Source organism: Dictyostelium purpureum (genome assembly GCF_000190715.1).
Source record: "Dictyostelium purpureum unplaced genomic scaffold DICPUscaffold_132, whole genome shotgun sequence".
In the NCBI taxonomy this organism is placed as follows: domain Eukaryota; phylum Evosea; class Eumycetozoa; order Dictyosteliales; family Dictyosteliaceae; genus Dictyostelium; species Dictyostelium purpureum.
The window spans coordinates 14,314-40,822 of NW_003519469.1; the positions used below are offsets into that span (position 1 = coordinate 14,314).

The window sequence follows — 26,509 nt, forward strand, 5'->3', positions numbered from 1 at the left end:
ATCTCGGGTAAAATTATTAACCGATTTATTCGGCCCTATTAAATATCAAAAAAAAATTCATAAAAATAACAATTGCAATAATTTTTTTTTTTTTTTGAAATGAATCATTAATTACAATATCTTTGATATATTGGTTGGAGTAAAAAAAAATGTAAAATCCAATAACTTCACCATCGAGCCAAGTATTAGGGGAAAGTTTGCAAAATTACTAAATTTTTTGCTACTAATGTTTTCAATTTGAATTATCTTTTAGTAAATAATTAAAAATGAACCCACACACTTTCATTTGTTATAATTTTTTGAAACAGCCAGAGATATCTATTTTTCTTTCACTATATTTATTTTTTTCATTTCGTAATTTGTCGTCATTATTTGAGATATATTGTTGTTATTTATAGTTTTACATATAAAATGATAGAGGTTTTCTTTATTCATTTAAAATAAAAAAAAAAAATTAAAAAGATTTTTTTTTTTAAAATTTTTTTTTTAATGAGTATCTAACCAAATCTTTTTTTCTTTAAAATAGCACCCAGTTGTGTTTTTAAGTTATTCTATAAAACCAAAAGTTTCTATTCTATAAACTATAGGTTAACAATACATTGGATTTAATTCTACACTGCTTCTTTTTCAGTCTTTTTTAAAATATAAAAAAAAATGAAAATGAAAATTTATTTAAATAAAATTATTTTTTTAAAAAAAAAAAGATATTCAAAATTTTTTTTAAAAAAAATCTTTTGATGGAAGCAATTTTTTAAAAATATCTGTAAATTTCAAATTCTATTCATTCCACCAAAATGAACAAATAATGAATTGAGAAAAAATGTATAATAATTTTTTGTTTTTTTTAGCATTATTTTGCTATAAATAGTTTTTTCTTTTTGTTTAAACTTTTATAAACAAATATATAATATATAATATATAAAAAAATTGTAACTATATTATTATTTATTTGAAAATTAAATTAAATAAAAATAGTGTGTTAATTTTATTAATTTTTTTATTTTTGTTTTTTTTTTTTTCAAATTTTTTTAATTTTTTTTTTTTTTGAAATTCATTTAATATTTTTAATTATATCGGTAGCAATGAGCGATAAATCAAAAAAATTAGTAGTAATTACAGGTAAAGTTCATTTAATATTTAATATTTAATAAAAAATTAAAAAACAAAGAAACTAATCAACTATAAAAACAATATAGGTGCCTCAAGCGGTTTTGGTGAATCTTTAGCAAAGATTTTATCCAAAGAAGGATACCCATTATTAATAGTAGCTAGAAGACTAGAAAAAATGGAAGCTTTTAAACTCCCAAATTGTTTATGTAGAAAGGTTGATGTTAGTAACTATGATGAATTTGAAAAAGCTTGTAGAGAAGCTGAAGAACACTTCAAAACTAAAATCGATCTTATGGTTAATAATGGTAAGTGTTTAAAAAAAAATTAAAAAAAAACAATAAAAAAAATATAAACTAATTAAATTCACAGCTGGTGTTATGTTACTTGGAAATATTTGGGAACAAGACCCAAAGGACTGGGATACAATGATAGATGTAAATGTTAAAGGAGTATTATATGGATGTAGAATCGTATGTAGTATATTTATAAAACAAAACAAGCTGTAATTATTATTTACTAACTATTTCTTAAAAAACTAGGTATTAAAAGATATGATGGAAAGAAATTCAGGTACTATTATTAATGTTAGTAGCATTGCTGGTCACAGTCCATTTGATAGCCATACAGTTTATGGTTCAACAAAATATGGTGTAACCTGCATTACAGATACAGTTAGATTAGAGGTTGCCCAGAAAAATGTTAGAGTATTACAAATTTCCCCAGGTATTGGTGAAACTGAATTATTGGGCCATAATTCAAAATCAGCCGAAGTTTATGAAAAATATTTAGGCTGGAAGAAAGCATTAGATGGTCAGTCAATGGATCCATACCAAGTTGCAAACACAATGAAATTCATGTATGAATTACCACAAGAAATCAGTCTTCGTGATATCATTATTTCACCAACAAAACAAGGTTAATTTAAATAAATTAATAAAATTAAAGCTTTGTTATTAAACAATTTATTTATAAAGATTATTTTTTATTTTATTTTATTTTATTTCTTAAGCAGATTCTTTTGGAAGTTTTTGTTTGATTGCAATTTTTTCACCTAAAGAAACAGCAATACCTTGAGCCTTAGCTCTAATACGAATATAACCAGAGATTTTACCGTCATTTTGCTTTTCAATACAAATATTTGCTAAGGCATCTTCACCAAAAACAGACTTTGCGCAAAGATTAGCAGAGAGAATACCAGTTTCGTTTGAAAGGTGGACTTCTGGTGTAAGAATACCCATATTGGTAACTTTGCTAATGTGACGAACATATTGAACTAAATCACCAATATTGGTATTAACTGGGATTTTATTTTCCCATTCAAATTCTAACCAATGGTTTCTAAAGAGGACATCGGTGTAGAGATGATTGGCTGGTTGAATGTAATCGATAACATCGATGTGGAGTTCGTTTAAGATGACACAGTTCTTATCTGACATTGAGCTAACTGAACCTGCAATATCAAAGGTGATGGTACCCATAATAACACCATTATCAGTGGATGAAACCTTGATTGATGCTTTGTGATTTGTTTTTTCACGTGGACCCATGGTAAATGGTGGAACACGTTCGCAGATCTTGAGATCACCTAATGTGACCAACTCTAAGGTTACGTTTTGAAGGGTATCACTAGTTTGATTAAAGACAGTGATATCTAAAACAATATCATATTGATGAACTTTAACGTAAGCTTCAACATAAATTGGATCAGAGAAACCAGATAATTGTGAAATTTTAGAGTATTCGTCGCTTTCTTTATTCATCTCTACAGTACCGACAGCTTTGAGTAAATCATCTTCGGTATCGACTGGACCAAAAGCTTTCTTTGATTTGAGTTGTCTAATGTTAACAATATTATTGGCTTTGATGACTTGTTCTTTTTCAGATTTCTTTTTGTTTTCATTTTGTTTTTGAACTAAATATTTGAGGTAGGTGCTGAATGATTCACGGCAATCATCTAACCAAATCTTTTTAACTTTTGGTGATGGGTCGATTAAAACTTGAACACATGAGAGCATTCTTTCATAAGCAGATTTTGATGTTGAAACTTGACTAGATTTACTGAGGTTAATTAAGACTGAAGTGATCAACATAACTTGAGCTTTAAGTTTGTTTAAATCGTATGATGGCATTTGAAGTTGTTCGGCTTTAAAGTATAATTTGGTAAGTGAACTAGAAATGCATGAAGCTAAGTACCAATCACCATCAGAGATTAATTTTGAAACACTAACTTTTTCAGTTTTAACTTTAGCTTTAGCTTCTAAAACTTCTTCGACTGGTTTTGGTTTGATGATTGATTCGAGGTCATTTTGGACTGATTGGATTGCAAATTCGAGATCTTCAATGGTTGGGATATATTCAGAAATAACCCAAATAGCAACACGATAGACCTTTGAAACTTTGATGGTTGAAAGATTTTCGATGAGCTTTTTAATGATTAACTCTCTTAAAGTTGGATAGGTTTCGACGACTTCACGAAGGAAAATAACGACATCAACTGCAGATGGGAGGTAGCTATCGCCTAAATACTCCATTAATAATGGAACAACATTGCCTAAAACCTCTGGATATTTGAGTGATGAAACGTGAATAGTTCTGATTAAAAGATGTCTATATTCGAGACCTTTATCAAATTCTTTTGATTGAGTTTTATTGATTTCTTTCTTGAGGAACATAATGATTTCATCAATATTCTTTGGTGTGACTGATTCCAAAACAATGTTTAATACTTTTTTGCAGATATCGATGTTTGGTGATGCTAAAGCTCTTAAAATATCCATAACAAGATCTTCCATAATTTTGCTGTGATTCTTTTTAATATCAATAAGTTTGTCTAAAACAATCATTTTAACATTGTTATCACTTTCGTTACATAATAAATCAATGTATGCACTTGCGGCACCACGAACTGCTGTTGGGGCTGATGATAATGATAATAATGTACCTGCACTTTCATATTTGACTGCTGGTGATGATGAGTTTAATAATGTAAAAATACATTTAATATATTTTGACTATATAAAAAAAATAAAATGATATTAGCAAAATATAATTGATTTATTTGTTTTATTATTATTTTTTTTTTTACTTACTCTTTCAGATGGTGAAGTTTTACAAACTTTTCTAATTAACTCTACAACAATAAATTGTAACATATCACCAAAGCTTGGGACTTCATCTAAAACTGATGAAAGATATTCAACAGCCTTATCTGGAGCACAATTGAATAACATGATAAAGGCATTTCTTTTACATGATGCATCTTTTTCTTGTAATAAAAAGTTATAAATTAATTCTGGTGCATCTGGAATTAAATATTCAAAGTGACTGTAAATATTATAAATTGCTAAAACTGCATTTCTTCTGCAATAAGCATGTCTGTTTTCAAGATTTGAACGAACTGATGGTACTAATGGTTCTAAAACCTCAGCTTCTCTTAATTTACATAAAAATCTTAAAGTACTACCACGAACAAATTCATTTGGATGATTTAAATCATTTAATAATGAATTACTAAAATAATTTTAAAACAAATATATATTAGTATTTTACAAATTTATATCAATGCAATATATATATAATTTCTTATGATTTACATACCATACTAAAATCATTTCAGATTTTAATTTACCTAAATGAGTTTTTTCGATGACTTCCCAATAAATAAGTAAAAGTTTCTTGATGGTATGGTCATTTGATGGCATAACATAAAGGATAATTGGCATAAGTAATTGTGGAATTGGTTCACCATTGATTGTATAAAGAATAACTTTTTTTAATGTTTCAATCTTTTGTTCGATTGTACCATGTTCAAAATTTTGTTTAAATTCATTAACTTGTGGTGGATCTCCTTTGTCATAATTAATTAAAATTGTGCATGGTTTTTCCATGGCACTGGTGGATGATCCCAATGGTGTTGACATTTTAAATAATATTTAATTTGATATATTAGAATAAAACTACAAATTAAATATTTACTTAATAAAAAAAACTAATTGATTGAAAAAATAATAATTAAAAAAAAATAAAAATTTCAAAAAAAAAAAAAATTTTAAAATTAAAAATTAAAAAAAATTGAAAAAAAAAAATAAAAAAATAAAAAATAAAAATGAACACGTATATGAAGATTCATAAATGCAATCTTGTTATAATGATTTTAATTTCCATAAATAACAAAAAGAAAAAGATTTTGTTTGGCTAATAAATAATTATAGAGATTTTATTATATTGTTTGCATGTGTTGTAAATATACATAAAAGTAGTTTTTTTTTTTTTTTTTTTTTTTTTTTTTTTGATTCCTTCAACCACTATTATCTAAGGAAATTAAATCATCCGAATCTGATTTTGTTAATGATGGCGATTTGGCATCAAAAGTATTATTTGAATCTGTATTTTCCATTCCTTTAATTGGTTTATTTAAAGCTAATAATTCATTGATTGATTCTTTAATCGAAAAATTATCGACTGTTAAGAGAGTACCACGCATTGGTGAAGAAAGCTTACTGTGATAAGGTGATAAACGATTTAATGATGGTGATGTAAATGATGAGATAACACTTGATATGCTTGAATCTTTAGCATCAATACCCGATATTAATTGATTAGTTGACCATTTGGGATTAAATGATAAAGTATTCTCTGTGACTTGATTAATAACATTAACGAATGCATTTCTCCATTGTTCTTTTTCTTCTTCATTTGGTAAACAAATTACCAATGTGCATTCTAATGTATGTAACTTGAAGTAATATCTATCACCCTCTGATTGAGCTTTAACACTTTCTCTGCCACTACCAATACTTTCAATCAAACTTGAAATACTTAATTTTCTATCTGGACTTGTTAAAGTACCATTGCTGGTACTTTTCGGTATACTAATACTATTTGCTGTGTTTTTTTTGCTGCCACTTTCTGTATCACTATTTTCTATATTACAAGTATCTGAACCATTATCTAGATCATCATGAGAATCTGCAGACTCCACTACTTTAATTGATTTTGAACGATCAATAACGGTACTATATTCTAAATTTACATATTTTTCAACTTTATACAAAGTTTTGTTTTTTTTTGATAATACAAAAGAGTCATTAAATAAATAAATATATCTAAAACGTGGGCTTTGAATTTTCCAAATTGAACTTGGTCTGATTGTGCCAGTCGCTATATCGTGGTCATTTCCATCTGCTTTATAAACTTTGACCTCACCCTCTTTGATAAGACGACGATGGGGCTCAATAAGATTTTTGATTTTTGGTGTTAACTTATCATTGATTGCAATCATTTCTCTGGAGATCTCTTCTTCACGCATTTGTTTATTGATGATATCAGCAATAGTTTCCATACTGTGCAATGCTTGTTGAATATTGTGATAGTCTGGGTCACTCTTGTGTGTAAATTTTATTAACTCTCTTAACAACAAGACATACCTGGGTATACGTTGAATTGGCATACTAACGAATGATTGAAGATCACGACGTGCTACCTCGGTCAATGATTTACATTCTTGAATGAATAATACATATGATGGTCTTTTTGATGCTGCTTCTAATACTTTTAAACACTGAGTAAAATTTGTAATGTAGTGTCTGTATGGTACTTTAAGAAAATGAATCATCTCTAAAAATATATCACCTATTCTTTGATGGTAACTCCATGAATCATTATAGATTCTACTTGATAATTTTTCCAATAACATTGAATTATACAATAAAATTACCTCAATTTGTGAAAAAACTATCTTTACTTCCTCTTGACTAAGTGGTGGTTGATCTAAATTTAATAATAAACTTTGACCTCCTTCATTTTTAATATTTTTGATTATTCTACTTGTTTCTTTACTTAATGTTCCACCTGATGTTTTTTGTGATAACTCTTTTAAAGGTACCATATAAACCTGTTTTTTAAATTAAAAAATTATTATTATTAATAAATTACTTTTAGCTTGTTTATATGTAAATAAACATAATTCTTACATTGACAATAATATTTAAAAATTTAACATAATCTCTTTCTGTAATTAACAATTCTTTAATAACCTGTGATTTGGTTACTATAGTAATAATTTATTTTTTTTTATAAAAAATTTAAAATAAATATTAGTAAATATTAATAACAATTAGAAAAAATATATAGCATCATGCTCTTTTCTATATTTAAACTTACAAAATAAACTCCATTTTTTTCTTTGTGTATAACCTTTCCAAAATTTTTGAATTGTGATGGCAGATTTGTGAGACCTTAGTTTATGTGCTTCCTGTTGAGTTAGTTTAAATTTACTTTCTAATTCCCTAATGCTATTTAAATATTTTCTTCTTTCCTCATCATCTTCTCTATGTAAATCCGATGATGGATTTATATTTTTCCTATTATTATTACTATTTAAATTTTTATTATTTGAGTTATTGAGGGTGGTTATATTACTGCCATTACGATTAATGCTATTTACAGTGTGGCTATTACTATTACTATTATTATTATTATTTGATACACCATTTTCATTTTGTTCAGCTTCATCCCCCCAATCTCCATACAATGATAATGTGCCACCCATATCTGTGTTAACAAGTAAATGCCAATATTAATTTATAATATTTATTATTAAATTTATTATTATTTACTAGTAATATTACAACAAGGTTTGGTTATTGGTTTATTTAATTTTATTTTTTATTTTTTTTAGATTTTTATTAAAGATAATTCAGGTACAGAAAATTCAAAAAAAAAATAAAAAAAAAAAAAATAAAAAAAAATAAAAAATAACTTTTTTTAAAAAAAAAAAAATAAAAAAAAATAAAAATAAAAAAAATATTTGAAAACTATAGCTATTATAATTATTATTATAAAATGATAGAAATATGTTTTTGGATGGGATTTAAAATAGAAATATTTGCCAAATAAAATAAAAAAATTTTTAATAAAAAAAAAGAAATAAATGATTTTTTAAAAAAAAAAGATTGTGTGTGTTTTTATTTTAATAAATAGTTGGATATGTACAAATTAAATTTTTATTTTTTATAAAAAATTATTATTATTATTATTATGATTTAATTATTTAATAATTTGAATCATATAGTTTTTGAACTTCTAAATCTACAACATAAAATTCAGTACCTGGAGTTGGCATTAAAGCTGATGGTTTGGTTGAAACGGTTTTCATTGAGAATACAACATTACATAATAAACATGATGGTAAATTGTTTCCATAAATCTTCTTGATGGCATTCATTGAGTCGTTTGAAGAGATGACCAAATTTTCACTTTGATGGAAACCATAGTATCTTTCACGTTTTAAGACGAATAAACCTAAGCTGCCAGCTTTGATTTCATTTAATTCGATTGGACAAGCAGCAACAAAATCATTCATTTTAAGTATTTCTTGTACTTTGCAGGCAAGGTCGTCTTCGAGTTCTATTTGTCTCTTGGTGAGTTCAATTATTTCTTCTTCGCTGTGCATCCAACCTTGGACTTTATCGGTGAATGAAGCTTGGAGTATGGTGGTGAGCTCTTGGTTCTTGTAATTTTCTTCTCTAGCGCTATTACGCTCTACTTGTTTAATTAAAGTTTCAATTCTATTTACAGTAATGTTTTGTGGTGTAATATTTGAAAGATCAAATTCACTGCCTGGTGTAATAAAGTCCTTGAGCTTCTCCATGGTATCTTTAGTTCTTTTACCACTAATGATATCAGAGGTGCTTAGTTTGCTGAATTGTTGAGCCAATTGATTACCCAAGTATGAAGCATCAAGTTTTGGTGAGGTTGAGGCTGTAGTAGTGGATGTAGTTGTGGTAGTAGTGATCTTTTTGTTAGCATCTTGTTGTTCGACTGGTTGTTCATCTTCTTTTTCTTCTTCATCTTCTTCAGAGTCGATATGATCAGCATTGTGTTGAGCTAACCATTCAATGTAATCTTTGTGGTGGGTATTTATAATTGAGGCATCAATATTCTTTTCGATTAAGTAAACAGTAATGTCTTTATTGTGGGTAGCAATTGACTTGAAGATTGGTGATTCATTATCACCATCGACGGCATTAATATCAGCACCAGCTTCAACAAGTTTAACAACGATATTGAAACGACCAAGAGCACAAGCCCAATGAAGTGGAGTCATGCCAGTGTAATCCTTTTGGTTAAGTTTATTTTCGCCAGCAAATAAGAAATGGTCAATTAAAACAGCAACAATACGGATATTGTTATCTTGGACGGCATAATGAAGAGCAGTAAGACCGTGATTATCTTTGGCTTCAGCTAATATTTCGTGGTTAGCTAAAAGATATTTAACCAAACGGTAATGGCCTCTTTCAGTGGCAATATGAAGACCAGTAGCACCTACACAATCACGAGCAAGGATATCGATAATGGTTGGTTCTTCAGCATCGACACCTAAAACCTTTTCGACAATATCGATTGAACCAGAATAACAAGCCATGTGGAATACAGAGTGATTTGATTTGTTTCTTAATGTAAGGTCACAACCATTTTCCATTAAAAATTCGACCATTTCTTCACGACCCTCTCTAGCAGCAAGCATAACCAAAGTATTACCTTGGTTATCACGAACAAGATTAATTAATTCTTTGTCGGATGCTAAGAGTTCTTCTAACTCTTCAACTTCACCATGGATAACACAGTTTAAGTGGTGTAAAAAGTTTGGTGATTGTGGATAATTCATATTACCGCCGTTAACGCCATTGTTATTGTTATTGTTGTTTTGTGAACCATTGACACCATAACCACCATATTGGAATTCTTCTGATGATGGTGAAGATGGATTACCACTGTAGTCAATTGGAGTACTTCTTTGACGCTTTGGATTACCACTCTCTGGTAACTCGTTGTAGGTGAATAAGTGTGGTTTGCCAACTTTTGATTTATTTTTAGCACCACCTTTACTATCTTTTTCTTTCTTTTGAGTTGATTTGGTGTAACGAGTTGAAACATTGTAACAACCAGCGGTACTACGGGTTGGTGGGACAAAAGCAAATGAGAATGAGGTTTGATTTGGCATACGAAGTTGTTCTTGTTTAACAGAGTAAGTTTGATGATCTGGTGATTGTTCAATTGGCTCCAAATCGACATAGAGAATTTCAGTTCTACCTTTCTTAAAGTAATAACCGTAACAAGTGACTTCTGGTTCTTGACCACAAAAGCATGAATTTGGAACTAAACGAGCAATATCTGGAGCAGGTAAAAGATCGGTGTGGTAGTATAAATTAATTGGTGGTGAAAGTACTTCATCGAATGGTAAAAAGGTCTTTCTATTGATAACACTGAAACGAAGTTTGAATGAACTGCATGGATCGTGTTTCTTTCTGTCAACATGCATATCAGAGAATCTAAATTCAAAGGTACCATCTGAACAAGTAGTGGCTGGTTGGGAAATAACAATTGAATCATCTGGTTCAGGATTGGCAATAACCAATAATTCATTGGCGTCACCCTTATAACCAGAGACTTTAATGACTGGAGCTGGAACTAAAACGTGAGTTTTTACAGTGTAAATTGGGAATGGTTGATTGAAAACATCAACAATTTCAGCTTTTGGTGCCAAAATATTATTGTTATTATTACCATTACTATTTCCATTGCCACCATATGAGCCGTTAGTTAAAAATTGTTGTTGAATTGGTTTTGGTTGAATTGGTTTTGGTGGAGTACTGACTTGTTGTTGTTGTTGTGGAATTATTGAGCATGAATGATGCATATGAACAACTGGGGAATAATCGTTGGTTGGGGTTGATGGTTCTGAATATTGTGACATTGATATATTTAAGTAATTATTGTTATTATTGTTGTTATTTGAAGATGTGTTAAAATTTATATTTTGTTCATAAGTGTTATTAAAATTATTATTAGTGTTTGGATTAAAATTTTGTCTGATTTGTGATGGTGAACTATTATTATCTGGTACAGTGGCGTATTGAATTGAAGAGTTTGGTAGCATTGGTGAATTTGGTACCATTGGTGAATTTGGATATTCTATATTAGTGTTATTGGTGCCATTATTCATAATACTTAAACCATTTATATTTATTTGATTTTGTTGATTTTGATTTTGGTTTTGGTTTTGGTTTTGATTATTTTGGCTTGGTTGGTTTTGAAGTTGTTTATAAAGGAACATATTATATTCTTGTTGAAGTTGTTGGAATTGTTGGAAGGAAATTTGGTTATTTCCTAAATTTAAAAAGTTTCCATTATTATTATTATTATTATTGTTATTATTATTACCACTGTTATTATTGTTACTTTGACCATTCATAACTGTTGAAAATTGGATACCAGATGAATTGTTATTATTAATGGTGTTGATAGTGTTGTTATTATTATTGTTATTGTTGTTATTATTGTAAAAAGAATTTTGAACAAGTGATGCATTGTCAACAACACTTAAATTATCACCGCTCCAGTGGATATCTTTAAAACCACTTGCCATATTATTATTATTTAAATCATCACTATTGTAATTGTATTGATTATTGTTGTTATTATTGTAGTTTTCCATTTTTTTATATTAAAAAAATTATTATATATGTGTGAAGAAATTAAAAAGATTTTACTTTGTGGTTTAAAAAAAAAAAAGATAAAAATTAATATTTTTTTATTTTTATTTTTATGTTATTAAATATTTACGTTTCAAATATTTTACAGAAATTATTTTTAAAAATTTATTTTAAAAAATTTGACAATTTTAGTTATTTAAAATTATTATAACTAAAAAAAAAAAAATTTTATTTATTTGTATTAAACCAACAAAAAAATATAAATTTTATTATAAGCAAAAAAAAATTTTTTTAAGAAAGAAAAAAATTTTAAAAAAATAATGACAAAAAAAAGTGCGTTTACAAAGAAAAAAATTTTAAGATATTTTAAAACTTTTTTTTTTTGAAATATTGTGATAAGAAAACAAAAATATTTTTTTTTGTTTTTTAAGTGATATTATTAAAATATTTAATTAAATTATTATTATTATTAATATTTGATTTGATAAAAAAAAACATATAAAAAATTATTATTGTGGGTGTGTATATTTAAAAAAAAAAAAATTAAAATATATTATTTATTTATAAAATGTATGTTTTTTGAATGATTCAAATGAAAAAAAAAAAAAAAGAAATAAAAAAATTAAAAAATTTTATAAAAAAAAAAAAATTTTAAAAAAAAAATAAAATAAAAAAAAAAAAAATTAAAAATTTTATTTTTATGTCTTGAGTGCTCAAGAGAGTATTTTTAAATGTCTTGAACACCCAAGACAGCAAGATTGTGTGTGAGAGTATTTTATTATGATTATAACAATAAAATTTAAATGTATAAAAATTTACTAAAGCACTATTCTTCCTAATTAATAAAGTGGTTTATTTTTTTTTTAGGGCGGATATTATATAAACATTATATTAATTTAATTTTTTTTCTTGAGGTGATTAAATTGCACAAGAAATTCCTAAAAATACAAACAAAAAAAGATTTTTCCTCATTAAAACAAAAAGAATTTTATCGTCTTTATCAACAAATAAAATTTTAACGTTTTAAAGAAGGTTTAATATTATTTTTTTTTAAATTTTTGTATATATAGCTTTTTTTTTTATTTTTTTTTTATTTTTTTTTCATTTTCAAAATAATAATGAAAAATAATACAATATTTTGCTGGTTTATTTTACACAAAATTAAAAACAAATATTTTTTAACCGTAGTTGGTTATATCAACAATTAAATTAACATTATGGATTATATTTACAATTTCAATGATACCACAGATATTGCATAATAATGGTTCAATTATAATAATAACTTAGATCGAAGTAAAATCAAAATAAATATACATTATCGTATTTAATCTAACTGTGTGTGGGTTAAAGATATAAATAATAAAAAAAATTTAGCATTCAGAGAAATTGGGTTAATTAAATAAATTAAACACTCACAAGTAATAATAAAACAATAAAAATAATAATATAACAACAACAATAATAATAATAATAATAATAATAATAATAATAATAATAATAATAATAATAATAATAATAATAATTTTTATTATAACATGAAAATAATGGAAAATCAAATTTATTACAATAATATTTTTTTTTTGGTTGTGCAATAAACTCTCAAAGACCCAAAAATTATTTTTAATTTTACTTGGGTAATGATCAAAAAAATATCTTTTTTTTTTTTTTTCCAAAATTTTTTTTTATTAAAGGTCATAAAATATGAAATAAACTTTTTTTTTCTCCATAAATCTAGAAAAATGCCAACCACAAAGAAATATTTTTATTATTATTGTAAATGGTCAATCAGTTTTTACAAAGGCTAACTCTGTGGTATGTATTTTTTTTTTTAGATATCAAGATTCTCTTTTGGTTATAAAAAATCAAGATTCTCCTTATTTTGTCTCATTTTCACCAAAATAAAGCTTGGCAAGTGGGACCTTATCAACAAAAAAATAAAAATAGAATAAGATAAAATATTAAAATTCAAGTTGGGTTTTCCTTTTTTGGATTATTTCCAATTCTCTTAAATTAAAAAAAAAAACCAAAAGATTTTATTTTTTTTATTTTATTTTTCTTTAAACCAGACCTATAGTGGGGTTGTTTTTTTTTTCTCCACATTTGAAGGCGATGAAAAAAAAAAAGACCGGGGGAGAATTGAAATTCCTTTCTAAAAAAAAAAAAAAAAAAAAAAAAGGGAAAATTTTAATTTTTTTTTTTTTAAAAAAAAAAAAAAAAAAAAAAAAAAAAAATGAATAGTATTAATACTTCAACTGTTATCATTATTATTACATAATATAAATTGTGTGTATAACAACAAAAAAAAAAAAAAAACAAAATAAACAAACCCCAAATAACAAACAACAAACAATTAAATAGCACAATAAATTTATCATATAAAATATTACAGAGTATAAAAAAAATTTATATATATAACAACCACAACCAACATAAACCTACTTATCACACAAACACACACTCACATTATTTTTTTTTTCTATTTCGTATAAAAAAAAAAAAAGATTGGTGTTATTTTTTTTTTTTTCCAATTTTATTTTTATTTTTTTTAATTTTTCAAATTTATCACTTTAATTTTTTTAATTCACATAATAAATAATAATTAAAAGTATAATAATAATAATAATAATAAATTAAATTAAATTTAATTAAATTAATTTTAAAAATTTTTTTTTAAAAAAATAACAATAACTTGTATTATTAATAATAAATTAAAAGGTACCGTTAAGTTAAAAAAAAGAAATTTATATTATAATAATATACAGTATACAGATAGGAAATATACATAGGAGAAATGAGTTCAGATTTATCTTTTCAGACATGTTTAAATCTATTATCAAGTAAAGTAGATGAGGAGAAGTTTGTTGGTATTATTTTGGTTAAAAATATAATAAAATCAAATGATTGCAAGGCATTGGATCAGGTATATAGGGCATTGGGATTGGATTTCCTTTTTAGATTATTACAAACACCAAAGACTCCAGGTATTTTTTATTTATAAACAAAAAAAAAGGGAATCAAAAGTAAAATTTTTACTAATGCAATTTTTTATTTCATTTAGGTGTTGAATCAATATCATATGTAAATTTATCAATTACAATTCTTTCAACTTTTTGCACAATCGAAAGTTTTGAAAATTATAATACCGAGATGAATGAAAGTAACTACATTAATAGCGATGGTATAGAAAAGAAAAGTGATAATAGTAATAGTGGTATTAATGATAGTATAGATGGTGAGGATTTAAAAAATAATGATGGTAATAAAAATAAAGAGAATGAAAGTATTTTGCATAAAATAATTTATCATCCATTGGTGTCAAAGATGGCGCCATTAATTTTGGCTCGTTCTATCGAAGGGTAACCATCTTATTATATTTTTTATTTTTTAAAGTTTTTTTTTCTAACACAATTTTTTTTCTCTTTCTTTAGTGATCCATCATCTAGTTTTAATTTATTGTACGAATCTATTCAAATTTTATATTCTTTATGTTCATTTGAAAATATTTTAAATGAAAAATTAAAGAATTCAAAAATAGTTAAAAAAGATCCAATCAAAGAATCAAAGCCAAATACAACCACTACAACAAATACAGCAACAAATACAGCAACAAATGATTCATCAACAAATACAGCAACAACAGGCGAGTGTGAAAATAAGCGATCGGGGTTATTTTCGTCAATATTAGATGTTTTATCATACAAAGAAAATATAAAATTATTATGCGAGTTTTTATTATATGCACATAATGTTTCAAAAAAATATACAACCATTGGTATTAAAGAAGATGACTCTGATATTGAGGAAGAGACAGAGGAGGAGACAGAAGAGGAAGAAGATGATGAATTAGAAACAAGGTCCGAAAATGAAACTCAAGATGATACTGAGAGCTATAGTGATTCAGATGAAAGCGATAGTTTTGAATCTGATAGTGAATCCGATGAAATCATTAATGACTCACAAGAAACCCCAGCAACCCCATCATCACCTATTTTATCAAATACAAAAATACCAATCAAACCAAAAACTAAAAAGCAGAAACAAGAATACCAGTTAATCTCAAATGTTTTAGAATTAACCATCAACTTGATGAAGCTGGTATTGTATCATATTCATAAAAAGTCAGAAACAGAATTAAAAATCAATAATAGTGAAAACATTATAGCCACCATTAATAATACCGATGAGCCATCACAACAAATAAATGGATCATCTTTGTCAAATGATACATCTGCATCAGCCGCAACAACCACAGGTACATCAACAACCACTATATCATCTTCTAATACAGACACATCAATCAATGTAAAGTTTGACAAAAATTATAGCGATAACGATTTATTGTTTGTTGAACCTCTATCGATTCTATTTAAAGAAAGATATGACCAATTTAAATTTTCAGTACTTTCGTTATTAATTCCAATTTTTAGACATCATCAAGAATTACCATCTCAATCGTTTATATCATTATATTATACCGTAACAACTAAAAAAGACATAAATAGTGGTGAAGAGGAAATTGATGACGAAGGTAAATTAATTAGCAACAGTAATAGCTTTAATAATAACAACAGCCCATTGGGCGATTCAGCTAAAATAAATACAAACAAAATAAGAAATGATAATAATAGTGGCGGTATAAATAGTAATAAACAAAGAATAAATAACACTGGCCCAAATAGCAATAATGGGGTTTTATTAAATAAATCAGAAAGCACAACAGATAGCAGTATTAATAATAATAGTAATAGTAATAATAATAATAATAATGGTTATAATAACGATACCAATAATGATAACAGCACAAAGAATCAGGATTATATTTGTAAATTAATGAATGAAAAGGTTAGATTTTGGAAAGATAATTTTATAATTGGTTTATATAGTATATTTGCAAGTAGAAAATTAAAAGAAGAATACAGAAACCAATCAATTATATTTTATTCAATTTTATTAGATTTACTTGGTGGTAAATGGATAATTTCTAAACCTTCAACATCATCTCAGTATAGCACTATTTTTAGCGGTAATGGCCAATGTATGAACTTTTCACCAGAAAAATTTTTATTGTTATCTTTACAAATGGTTAGAACGGAAATCCACATGATTCTTTTAACAGAGAAAAAAGTTAAACCAGAAAGTGAAGCTTTATTATCATCATGCTACTCTGTAATCGAAAGTACTGTATTATTTTTAACAACCTATTTTGATGAAAGCAACTCTTTGAATTTGCCTGTATCAATAGAGGCATTAAATTCATCAAGAGATAGCGACTCTTCAACAACCACCACCACCACTACAACAAGCAATACATCAAATAAATATAATGAGGATAGTAATAGCTTTGTAATTTTTTCAATTGAAACTTTTGGTAAAATCAATGATATTTTGGGGGAATCAATTTCAATTATATTAAATTATTTAAAGGAGATTTCAGAAGAATCGTTGCAATCAGAAGAAAAACCATCACCATTGTTCATTAGCAGTGTTAAGCTTTTAGGTCTTTGGATCTCAGAGGAAACAAAGTCAATGGCAGAGAATATGAAACTATCCCTACATTTCATTCTTCAATATCTTTTAAAGCATAAAAATGACAGCGGCTATTATGTTTGTTTCCTTTTACCAGGTATATCGTTTTTCATTGATGACAATGAATGTAGAGATGCTTTCTTTTCCAATTATGGTCATATCAACATTGCACACTATCTAGCTTACTATCTACCATCATTTATAGAGTATATTAAGGATACAGGTTTAAAGAGCGATCCAATTATCAATGATTTAAGAGAATATGGTGTATCAGCCGAGATTGTAGTCAATATTGTAATACCAAGATCATGCGAAATTTTAACATCTTATTTCAACGATTTAGCATTAAAAGAGGCCTCATTCTCTGGTAACACCACTAGATCTGCTTTTATTGATCTACTCTATGTAATTACCGATTCTATGGAAAGTTTAAGCTCTGCAATGCCACCTCTTTCCAGTGAATTGGATGTCCATACAACTTATCAATACCTAATAGTTACATTACATCAGTTAGCATTTAATATCCTCAAGTTTTTAGAGGAAAAAGATTTCCAAACACCACACGGCGATGAATATCTTAATACCCTATTCAATACCTCAATTAAATTCTTTAGTGATATTGAAATACCACCACAAGATTCAAATTCTCAAATAGTATGGTCAGTTGTTAAAGAAGAATGGTTACAGGCTCTAGATTTAATGGTTCAATCAATTGATAAATATAAATTATTGACCAATTGTTTATCGAATAGACATTGGCCACCAACTGATTTCCGTTTAACTCCTTCATCTTCAAATTTATTAGGTTTTGATAATCATATAATTTCAAGTATTAATAGAAATATTGGTATTTTAATTAGATCAATATTAAGGAAAATGCTTGGATCAAATAATAATAATAATAATAATAATAATAATAATAATAATAATAATAATAATAATAATAATAATAATATTTTATTAAGCTAATTAAATAATAATAATGGTTTATAAATTATAAAATAATTTTTTATTTAAAAAAAAAAATAAATTATAAAAATTTTAAAAAAAACTATATTTTAATTATTTATTGTTTATTCTTTATGTAAAAGTAAATCTGATACAGTATCGGTGTAATAGTTTGGAATAATTGGTGAGTTTGGTTGAGAAATTTCTTCGAGTTTTGAAATACCAGTTAATACTAATAAAGTTTTGATGTTTCCATTAATGCCAAATAGAATATCGGTATCTAAACGATCGCCAATCATACATGTTCTTTCACGATTTAATTTATCCTTTTCAATAATTAAATCTAATAGTAATGTTTCTGGTTTTCCTATAATAATGGGTTGCTTTGCGGTACTTGTTGAAATCATTGACACAATACTGCCTGCACCTGGGATACTTTTACCATTTTTAATTGGATATGATGTATCTGTATTTGTTGCAATAAAAAGTGCATTGTTTTCGACGATTGCCTTATGTGCATATACTGCTTTTTGATAAGTTAAACAAGTGTCCATTCCAACAACAACAGCACCAATATCGCTTTCAACTTGAATATTTTGCACGTTATCTATACCATCATTTAATCTTGTAACCTATGGTTTTAAAAAAAATATTAATAAATTAATAAATTAATAAATAAATAAATAATAATAATATTTACCTCTTTAACAGTTTGTATGTTTTGGTCATTTAATTCTTTTTGTAAACCATATTCACCTATTATAAATACTTTTTTATTATTAAATCCAATTTTATTTAAATAAATTGCAGTTCCAAATGATGATCCATATATTTCGTTTAAGTAACATTCGATACCATATGATTTAATTTTTTCCATGAATTGCTCTCTTGTTTTGGTGCTATTATTTGTAACAAATTTAATATCTTTTTTTAATGCTCTAAGGTATTGCAATGTCTCAACTGCTTTTTCTACAATAGTGCTACCAAGCCAAAGAACACCATCACAATCGAAAATAAATGTATCGATTGAATTGACAAACTCCTTTACATTATTTAATTTTTGTGTCATTTTAATTTTGTGTATTTAATATTAAAAAAAAAATTTTATCGTTTTTTAAAATTTTTTTTTTAAAAATTAAAAAAATAAAAAAAATAATTTATCTTTTACTTAAATCATATTAAAGTTTTTTTTTTGTCTTTAAAAAAAAATTTATTTAAAGATACATAAAACATAAAAACACAAATAAAAAGAAGTGTTATTACATTAATAAAAAAAAAAAAAATCAAAATTTAGTTTGGTATTTTTTTTGATTTTTTTTTTACTACGTGTTTGCTTAAATATAAAAGTCTTTTTTGGTACCCCCAAAATAACTACCAAAATAATAATTGAAGATAGTGCAATCAAACCGAATATTTATTTTGGAAAAAAAAAAATAATAAAAAAATAAATAAGTTATATTAACCAAAAAAATAATTAATCTGTTTTTTTTTATTTATATTAAGCACAAAAATCATATTAAAATTTTTTTTTTTTTGTCTTAAAAAAATTAATTAAAAGATATATAAAACATAAAAGAGGTGTTTATTGCATAAGAAAAAAAAAATATTGTATCTTTTATCAAATTATATGAACAACGTGGTTGCTAAATTAAAAGTCTTTTTTGGTACCCCCAAATAGTCAACAAAATCATCATATATTGATTCATGTCAATGTTTTTAAAATTATAATAATTTTTAAAAAAAAAAAAAAAAAAATTAAATAAAATAAATAAATAGTTACACACTAAATGGTGCAAAATTATTTTTTTTTTATTTTTAAAATTTATTTTTTTTTAAATTAAATAAATTTTATTTTTTTTTAATTTTATTTTTTATTTTTTTTTTTTAACTATTCACTTTTTTGCATATTTAAGCCTTAAAAATAAAATCATTTTTACACAAAAAAAAAATAACCTAAACGCAAAAAAAATAATAATAATTATATATTTATATAAAATAAATAAATAATTTTTCAATTTATATCTTTTTAATATCTCTTGTCCATGACGATAAACAACAGTGGTGATAATGAAAACAATGGTGCTATATTATTATCAGACCTAGACGAAAAACCCGCACCGCCTAGTGGTGGTGAAGAAGAAAAAGATAAAACAAATAATAAAAATTCCGATAATTTCCAAAATATAGATTTGGGAATCCCTTTGTCTCAAGAAAAAAATCCAAAAAAGCTTGCTATAAAACCAAAGTACAATAAATGGCTCAATTTATCCATTGTATTTTTGGTTTTGTTCTTTTCTGAATGTGCTCGTGGTATAGTTGTTCCAACAATTAATCAATATTCTGTAGAGGTAATTATTATTTTTATTTATTTTTTTTCAGAATAATTATTAATTTTCTCTTTTTTTTTTTTTTTTTTTTTTTTCATTTTTCATTTCTCATTTTTCATTTTTCATTTTTTAATTTTTTATTTTTTATTTTTAAATATCTTTTTTTTTTTCTCACAGGTTGGTGGTGATAATTCTTTCTTAGGTTGGTTAGTATCATCCTTTAGTTTTGGTAGATTTATCTCAACTATTTTACTTGGTTACCTCTCCTCAAGATTAAAATATAAAAAAGTATTCAGTGCTTCAGTTTTTATTTGTTCACTCGGTGCTCTTGTATATTGTTTTGCCTATTTATACGATGACGAATTGGGTAAAATCTTATTAATTCTTTCAAGATGTTTATTGGGCTTCGGTGCCGGTACACTTAGTGTTGTCAGAGCTTATGTCGCAGAGGTTTCATCTGCTCAAGAAAGAACTACTTATGTTGCTTGGTCCAGTGCTATTCAGTTCCTTGGTTTTGCCATCACTCCAATAATTGGTTCAGTATTAGCTCATATTCCATGGTTTTATATCATCGAGCCACTTAAGGTTTACCATTTGACATCTCCAGGTTACTTTCTTTTAATCTTTAATATTGTCTTATTCTTTGTTATTTTATTCCAATTTAGAAATCCAAAGAAAGAAGAAGATCCAACAATAGTTGTAGAAAGTGACAAAGAACAGTTAACAAAGGCCAACCCAGAAGAACCAAAACCAAAGCCAAAGTCCATTTTTAAAGTTTTACTTAGTGATAAACAGGCCCTCATGAGCTTGTTTGTTTTTGTAATCTTAAATTTCTTTGTCAGAGGTGTTCTTGGTATCTATGAAACTTTAGGCACTCCTCTTTTCAATTTGTTAACAGGAGACGTTGACGATAGCTCATCTGGTTATTACTTTGGTGGTATGGGTATCATTGGTATCTTTGTATTATTGGGTATCTCTTATATTACTAAAAAACAATTAATCGATGATTTTTGGATTTTAATTGTTGGTAATGCTTTAATGTTAGTTGGTTGTTTGGTTGCAGTTACTACAAGCTTGGGTTGGGCAAGATTCACAATTTCTAATATTTTGATTTGGTCTATCGGTTATCCATTGGCTCAAACTATTATTGTCTCTATGTTTTCAAAAACATTGTCTGGCTCCATTGGTAAAGCTTCTCAAGGTACAATGATGGGTATTATCGGTGCTATGGGTTCATTCGGTAGAATACTTGGTCCATTAATCAGTGGTTACATATTTAATGGTACTCTCAATGTATTCTATGTTTTTCTTTTTGCCTCAATTTTATCTATCATTACATTGGCCGTTTCTTTCTTAATCGTTCCAAAATCAATTAAAAAATCAATTGTATCTAAATTTAACAGATTGGTTTATAAGGTCGAAGAAATTAACCTTGAAAATTCAAAAAATTATGAAAATTTAGTTTAATGATACAGATTCATCAAATAATATTTAATAAACATAAAAAATAAAATAAAAAATAAATAACTATAAAAAATTTATCAAACCATTAAAAAAAAAATTAAATATTTTAAAAAACTTTTAATTTATCAAACTTTTAATTTAAAAAACTTTTTGAAAAAAAAATTGAACTTTTAATAAAAAACTTTAGATTTATAAAACTTTTAATTAAAAACTTTAGATTTATAAAACTTTTTTTTTTTTTATAATTTTTTTTTATTTTTATTTTATAATAATATTTTAAGAAACTCTCTTAAAAATAATAGACTATTTACAAAATATTTGGTTTAAATAAATTAATATTTGTTTTTTTTTTAGTTTTTTTTTTTTTTTTTTATAAAGATATTATTTTGAATTGTTTAATTTATAATTTCTCTGGTGGTAAAAATGGCACTTGAACTGGTAATATCGATTTTTTGTTTTTTGTTTGGACTTGAAGTTATATTATTACTATTATTTGTATTATTAGTTGGGATTGATATTGAATTTGTAAGATTTGGTGAGCTCGATTGTTTACGCATTTCAATGAATGGAGAAGTTGGACTACAGTAACGTGGTGTTTGCATACTCCATAATTTTGAACCAGATGCCAAGTAATGAAGGTGTTCTAACATACATTCAAAATCTCTTTTTTGTTTTGAGTTTTTAAATTTGTGTGATTTCATAAAGCTTTCTTCTAAATTTGTAAAATCTTTTACCCAATGATTGATTAAACCAACAACTTCTTTAAAAGATTCAGTTAATGGTACTTTTCTTTGTTTTTGAATAAAAAATAATGGATTTAAATCACCGGCGTTGTCATTAACTTCTTTTTCATAGCTTACTAAATCGTTGATTAGGGTTGTGATAATTGCAATGTCTTCATTCATTTTAATCCATCTTGGGTCATACCATACATAGTGGTCGATTTCGTGGTCAAGCATAACTTCTGTTAAAGTAACGCATGGGAAAGCACCAATATTAATCTTTCTTAAATATGAATATAGTTCGATATCTGGTGAAGCTCCATCAATCTAAATAAAAATATATAAAAAAATTAATATTATTTTTTTTTTTTTTTTTTTTTTGTATATAATAAATTTATAGTTACCTTAATTTTATTAAATGGAATAATTGAGTCTACCCATTGAATACATGATGAAATGAAACGATTGAATGTATCTTTTCTTTCACCGCACATTACTTCGCATTTATTTCTAAGATGAAGAGCCATTTTTTCTGGACCACTGGCATCGTCTTCAACAGTACCGTTCATAAAAACATCGCTCATTCTTTTAACGACTTGAGCTTGTTGTTCATCATTGTAGATTCCAGCATCCAAAGCATCATCGAAAGTAAAGAACCAGACCATAAGTTCACCACCCATTACTAGACGTTCGAAGTCCATATTTGGCCAAAAGAATTTTGAAAGACTAACAACATTATTATGAGCGATTAAATCTCTTTTGTTATCTGGTCTCCATACACCCAATTCTACTGATTCTTTGTATACGTAGTCAATATAGTTTCTTTCGTTTGGAATTAATTCCCATGATTCTGGAAATTTAATATCGCTTAATGATAATGACATTTTATAGATTTTATTAATATTATTATTTAAAAAAATTTATTTGATTTTATATAATAGATGGTTGTGAATAAAAAATATTTTGAAATTATTTTTTATACTTTTTGGTTATTGTTACAAGTAATTAATATTACAATTTTTTTTGGTGGTGATACAATTTATTTAATTTATTATTATTAATAAAAAAAATGAATTGAAAAGTGTTTGAAAAAAAATTATATTTATAGTTTTTTTTTTTTTGAGATTAATTAATATTTTTTTTTAATTAGATATTTTTTAAAATCAATCAAGAGATTTTTTATTTATATTATTTTCTTTCACTCTTTAACGAGTTGGTATGTTAGTTTTCTTTTGTATGATTATATTATATTAAAACTATGTGGTTTTCGTTTATAAGTTTTATTAATTTTAAAAATTAAAACATAATTATAAAAAATGGGGAAAAATAAATGTTATTCTATAAGATTAAATTATTGGTTTGACAATAAAATAAAAAATTTAATTTTTGGAAAAAAAAAATAATATGTATAACTATTTTAAAAATTATATTATTTATAAAATAAAAAACAAGATTATTATAAATTTATATAAAAAAAAAAAACCAAAACAATGAATAATTATTTTAAAATAAATAAATAGTAAAACTATTGATTAAGTATTATATATTTGTTTAAAATATATAAATTATCGGTGGGTCAGTTGAATATGATTTTATTCTTTATAAATAAATAAATAAATAAAGAATTAAAAAAACCAATATTTATATTTTTTTTATTTTCTTTTTTTTTTTATTTATTTTATATTAAAATTATATTAAATTTAATTTCTTTTCTGTTATTTAAATAATAATTTTAAAATTAATATCTTTATGTGTAGATTGATAATAGGAAGCTTGAATGGTGTATTATTGTGTTGTTGTTGTTTTTTGTTTTTGTTTTGATAATTTATTATTAGTATTTTGTATATTTTTTTTATTTAAAAATACAAAACAAAATTAATTTAAATTTTATTATTATTATACACAAGAGTAAAAAAATAATATAAAACTATATATTAAAACACAATAATAGTCAACCAATTTTTGGTAGTATCTGTATTTTTTGTGTAAGTAAAAGATTGAAAAAAAAATCACACAAGTACATAAATAATGACTGTATTAAAAAATTTAAAATTAAGAAAAAAAAAAGATGTAAAAAAAAAACAAATATTTTAAATAATGTTTAGAAAACCTTGTGGTGTATGGTTCCTATCAAATAATAATTGAAAATAACAAATAGATATTTAGGTAATAAAAAAAATAGAGAAAGAGAAAGAGAAAGAAATTAAAATAATAAATTCACACACCATCCTCATATAACCACTACTCCATATATTAAACACACTCCTGACACACACATCCAAACTCTCACATACACACAGATTCACACTCACACACATTTACATATAAATAGAGCACATACTGTTTTACTATTTATTTTTTATTACATTATTTTATGTCTGGTTTTATTTTTAATAGTTTTATTAGTATATAAATAGAGAATATAAACAAAAACAATAATAAAACACAATTATGATAATTTAAAATTAACCTCTAGCATATATAAAAATCACCCCCTCTCCCCCAAAACCCCATAATTACCACACTATACCTTATAACAAAAAAATAACACACCTCCTATATTAAATCTATTGATTTTTTATTTTATTTTAAAAACTTAAATTTTTATTCTATTTTATTATTAATTTTAAATATTAAATCACCATTTAACCTTATCCAAAATCAATGAAAAAACAATAATTTAAATTTTTTATTTTTGGGTGGAAATATCACACCACCCTCTTTACACCTTGTCATTAAACACAGAGTTTTTTAGAGGGATGCACCTATTTACAACACAGGAACCTCTTATTTTAAATTAATTCCCTGACAAATAAAAAATAAAATTTGTTGGAGTTTTTAGTGGGAAAAATAAAGAGTAATATTAAATGTGTGTATGTGGTAAAAATATAACAATTTATGAGTTTTAGTTGTGTTTAAATATATAATAATGCTGTTATCCACCAATTATAATTTAGTATTTATCGAATAATATTTTTTTTTATATAGAAAGTGCTTTTTTGATGGTAATTGGTAAGTTGTATGAGTTATTGTTGTTATCGACAATTTCTTTTTTTAATGGGAATTTTTATTAATTAATTCTAATAAATAAAAGAGGCTAATAAAAGAGCTAAAGATTTTTTTTTATTTGCAAAAGAAAGTGTGTGTTTTGTAATAATTATTATGAAGATTTATTATTATAATTTTTGATAGAAATATGTGATGTCTTGATTTTTATACTTGGGTTTCATTCAGGAAATCTATACATACTCCATATAAAATAATTGTTTTATATAATCAAATAAATAATATCAATATTACTAACCATGTGAATAGAAATTATTATTTATTTCACCCCCAACCAAAAAAAAAAAATCTCAAATAAATTTTATTTTTTTTATTATTATTTCAAAACAATACAATAACAATTCAGATTTAAAATGATATGTAAATGACAGGTTTTAAGGGATCGGGGCAAAAGGGTATGTTTATAACAATATATCAAGATTTGCTTGATACTATTGTCATTTAAAAATTTTTAAAATATAAATTTAATTGTGTGTGTTTCCAAGATCTGATAGATCTAATTTTTTATATTTATTTTTAAATGGGTCATTTGAAAAATATTTTTACTACCAATATTTTAAAATAATTTTAATTACCAATAAATATTAAATTCATGAGATAAAAATAGCATCACATTTTATCAGAGAGTGCTTTCATAAGATATCCATAAAATAAAAACTATAATAGTATTTATATAAGGCACACAGATGCCAAACTACAAAAATAAAATAAATTTTATTATTGAAAAATAGTAGAATCTCAAATATAAATGAAATGGTTTCAATGTATCAATAAAGGGTTTTTACATATACTTTTTAAAACCACACTCATATATGTGTGGGATGGAATAAATTTATAAATTATATCT

General features: G+C 25.1%; 8 protein-coding genes across 8 annotated transcripts; 3 read left to right on the forward strand and 5 right to left on the reverse strand.

Annotated features, from left to right (window-relative positions):
- Nucleotides 1-1,080: 1,080 nt before the first annotated feature.
- DICPUDRAFT_92084 (uncharacterized protein) lies at nt 1,081-2,086 on the forward strand (the record flags this gene model as incomplete). Its single annotated transcript, XM_003288331.1, has 4 exons — nt 1,081-1,119; nt 1,197-1,415; nt 1,480-1,580; nt 1,650-2,086. 4 exons carry the CDS (start codon nt 1,083-1,085, stop codon nt 2,028-2,030), a joined length of 738 nt encoding a protein of 245 aa, XP_003288379.1. The 3' UTR covers nt 2,031-2,086.
- Nucleotides 2,075-5,105, reverse strand: DICPUDRAFT_47895 (uncharacterized protein). Its single transcript, XM_003288345.1, has 3 exons — nt 4,708-5,105; nt 4,200-4,620; nt 2,075-4,121 (listed from the first exon to the last, which is right to left on the reverse strand). The coding sequence occupies exons 1-3, from the start codon at nt 5,028-5,030 to the stop codon at nt 2,115-2,117; spliced, it is 2,751 nt and encodes a 916-aa protein (XP_003288393.1). The 5' UTR covers nt 5,031-5,105; the 3' UTR covers nt 2,075-2,114.
- A 302-nt stretch (nt 5,106-5,407) lies between these two features.
- On the reverse strand, nt 5,408-7,660 carry DICPUDRAFT_152605 (uncharacterized protein; the record flags this gene model as incomplete). The annotated part of the gene is made up of 3 exons (XM_003288346.1): nt 5,408-7,003; nt 7,083-7,159; nt 7,273-7,660. 3 exons carry the CDS (start codon nt 7,658-7,660, stop codon nt 5,408-5,410), a joined length of 2,061 nt encoding a protein of 686 aa, XP_003288394.1.
- Nucleotides 7,661-8,077: 417 nt separating this feature from the next.
- On the reverse strand, nt 8,078-8,844 carry DICPUDRAFT_94634 (uncharacterized protein). Its single transcript, XM_003288347.1, has one exon. It carries the CDS (start codon nt 8,759-8,761, stop codon nt 8,162-8,164), a length of 600 nt encoding a protein of 199 aa, XP_003288395.1. The 5' UTR covers nt 8,762-8,844; the 3' UTR covers nt 8,078-8,161.
- Nucleotides 8,845-14,400: 5,556 nt separating this feature from the next.
- DICPUDRAFT_98011 (uncharacterized protein) lies at nt 14,401-18,188 on the forward strand (the record flags this gene model as incomplete). The annotated part of the gene is made up of 3 exons (XM_003288332.1): nt 14,401-14,590; nt 14,668-14,965; nt 15,038-18,188. The coding sequence occupies 3 exons, from the start codon at nt 14,401-14,403 to the stop codon at nt 18,102-18,104; spliced, it is 3,555 nt and encodes a 1,184-aa protein (XP_003288380.1). The 3' UTR covers nt 18,105-18,188.
- Nucleotides 18,189-18,208: 20 nt separating this feature from the next.
- On the reverse strand, nt 18,209-19,152 carry DICPUDRAFT_152608 (uncharacterized protein; the record flags this gene model as incomplete). The annotated part of the gene is made up of 2 exons (XM_003288348.1): nt 18,209-18,715; nt 18,784-19,152. 2 exons carry the CDS (start codon nt 19,150-19,152, stop codon nt 18,209-18,211), a joined length of 876 nt encoding a protein of 291 aa, XP_003288396.1.
- An 884-nt stretch (nt 19,153-20,036) lies between these two features.
- Nucleotides 20,037-21,961, forward strand: DICPUDRAFT_47902 (uncharacterized protein). The gene is made up of 2 exons (XM_003288333.1): nt 20,037-20,431; nt 20,588-21,961. The coding sequence occupies exons 1-2, from the start codon at nt 20,126-20,128 to the stop codon at nt 21,875-21,877; spliced, it is 1,596 nt and encodes a 531-aa protein (XP_003288381.1). The 5' UTR covers nt 20,037-20,125; the 3' UTR covers nt 21,878-21,961.
- A 308-nt stretch (nt 21,962-22,269) lies between these two features.
- Nucleotides 22,270-23,480, reverse strand: DICPUDRAFT_152610 (uncharacterized protein; the record flags this gene model as incomplete). Its single annotated transcript, XM_003288349.1, has 2 exons — nt 22,270-22,923; nt 23,001-23,480. The coding sequence occupies 2 exons, from the start codon at nt 23,478-23,480 to the stop codon at nt 22,270-22,272; spliced, it is 1,134 nt and encodes a 377-aa protein (XP_003288397.1).
- Nucleotides 23,481-26,509: the final 3,029 nt, after the last annotated feature.

Excerpts from the sequence above, each read along its gene's own strand:
- DICPUDRAFT_47902 (XM_003288333.1), top strand. The coding sequence starts at position 20,126 with ATGACGATAAACAACAGTGGTGATAATGAAAACAATGGTGCTATATTA. Across the intron at positions 20,432-20,587 it reads TTAATCAATATTCTGTAGAG|GTTGGTGGTGATAATTCTTT; the intron begins GTAATTATTATT and ends TTTTTCTCACAG.
- DICPUDRAFT_47895 (XM_003288345.1), bottom strand. The coding sequence starts at position 5,030 with ATGTCAACACCATTGGGATCATCCACCAGTGCCATGGAAAAACCATGC. Across the intron at positions 4,621-4,707 it reads TCTGAAATGATTTTAGTATG|TAATTCATTATTAAATGATT; the intron begins GTATGTAAATCA and ends AAATTATTTTAG. Across the intron at positions 4,122-4,199 it reads AAACTTCACCATCTGAAAGA|TCAAAATATATTAAATGTAT; the intron begins GTAAGTAAAAAA and ends TTTTTTATATAG.
- DICPUDRAFT_94634 (XM_003288347.1), bottom strand. The coding sequence starts at position 8,761 with ATGGAGAAGCTCAAGGACTTTATTACACCAGGCAGTGAATTTGATCTT.